At 44.5% G+C, this 1,145-nt stretch overlaps 1 protein-coding gene across 1 annotated transcript in view; it reads left to right on the top strand.

Annotated features, from left to right (window-relative positions):
* Positions 1–181, top strand: part of EMH_0013410 (calcium/calmodulin-dependent 3',5'-cyclic nucleotide phosphodiesterase, putative) — a gene marked incomplete at both ends in the record, with an annotated part of 3,401 nt that extends 3,220 nt beyond the window's left edge. Inside the window, one exon of the mRNA XM_013499821.1 lies at positions 2–181. Within this exon, the coding sequence (XP_013355275.1) occupies positions 2–181 (180 nt within the window). The remainder of the gene's footprint in view (position 1) is intronic.
* Positions 182–1,145: the final 964 nt, after the last annotated feature.

Below are 1,145 nucleotides of genomic sequence, written 5' to 3'. Positions count from 1 at the left end.
GCAGCAGCAGCAGCAGCAGCAGCAGCAGAAGGAGAAGGAGATGCAGCAGCTGCAGCAGCAGCAGCAGAAGGGGAAGCTGCAGCGACAGAGGGAGCTGCTACGGAACAACAGGATAACCAACAGCAGCAGCAGCAGCAGCAGCAGCAGCAGTAGTAGTAGTAGTGGACGATTATTGTTGTGAGTGGGTTAAATATGCTGCAGCAGAAACAGCAGCAGCAGCAGCAGCTGCTGCTGCTGCTGCTGCTGCTGCAAAAATAGCAGCAGCAGCAGCAGCAGCAACGGCAGCAGCGGCAGCAGCAGCAGCAGCAGCAGCAGCAAAAGGGCGAAGGGATAAGAGCACGCTGATATAGCAGCAACAGAGAAATAGTAGAGAAAGACAAATTATTTATTTTATTTTCCTCAGGCTTTACGCCGAGGGTTTAGGGTTTAGGGTTTAGGGTTTAGGGTTTAGGGTTTACAGCGACATGCATTTATTTTATTTTGATATTTTTGTTTTGTTTTTGTTTTAACGAAATATTTAAATGCACAGCAGCAAAAGACAAATAAATAAAAAAAGAAATCATATTAATATATTATAATAGTATTAATATAATATAATAATAATAATATAATATAATTATAATATAATAATAATATAATAATATAATAATATAATAATAATAATAATAAGGTATTGAGGTGTACAGACAGAAAAAACCGGTTGGGGTGTACAGACAGCTTTCCGTCTATGCATATATTTGTTACGGCGTCAACATCTGACTCTTTACATTCGGGTGCAGCTAGCTAGCTAGCTAGCTAGCTGGCTAGCTAGCTAGCTGGCTAGCTAGCTAGCTAGCTAGCTGAGTAACACCCCTAGCTAACCACAGCTCGCTGCAGCGAAGGTGACAGCTAGCTGGCTGGGTTAGCTAGCTAGCTAGCTAGCTAGCTAGCTGGGTAGGCGGGTGCAGCAGCTAGCTAGCTAGCTAGCTAGCCATTCGGCAGCTGCAGCTAGCCGCAACATAAGCAGAAATATATGAAAAAGTAGCAGCAAATACAGCTGCATGTGTTGCAGCAACAGCTAGCTAGCTAGCTATACAGCAGCAGCACAGCTAGCTGCTCCTGCTGTAGCTAGCTGCTTCGCAGCTGCAGCTGCTGCAGCTAGCTAA

This window comes from Eimeria mitis, genomic scaffold (genome assembly GCF_000499745.2).
Source record: "Eimeria mitis Houghton genomic scaffold, Emh_scaff471, whole genome shotgun sequence".
NCBI lineage: Eukaryota > Apicomplexa > Conoidasida > Eucoccidiorida > Eimeriidae > Eimeria > Eimeria mitis.
Note: the sequence above shows the minus strand (reverse complement) of the source record. Positions and strands in the feature narration are given on the sequence as shown.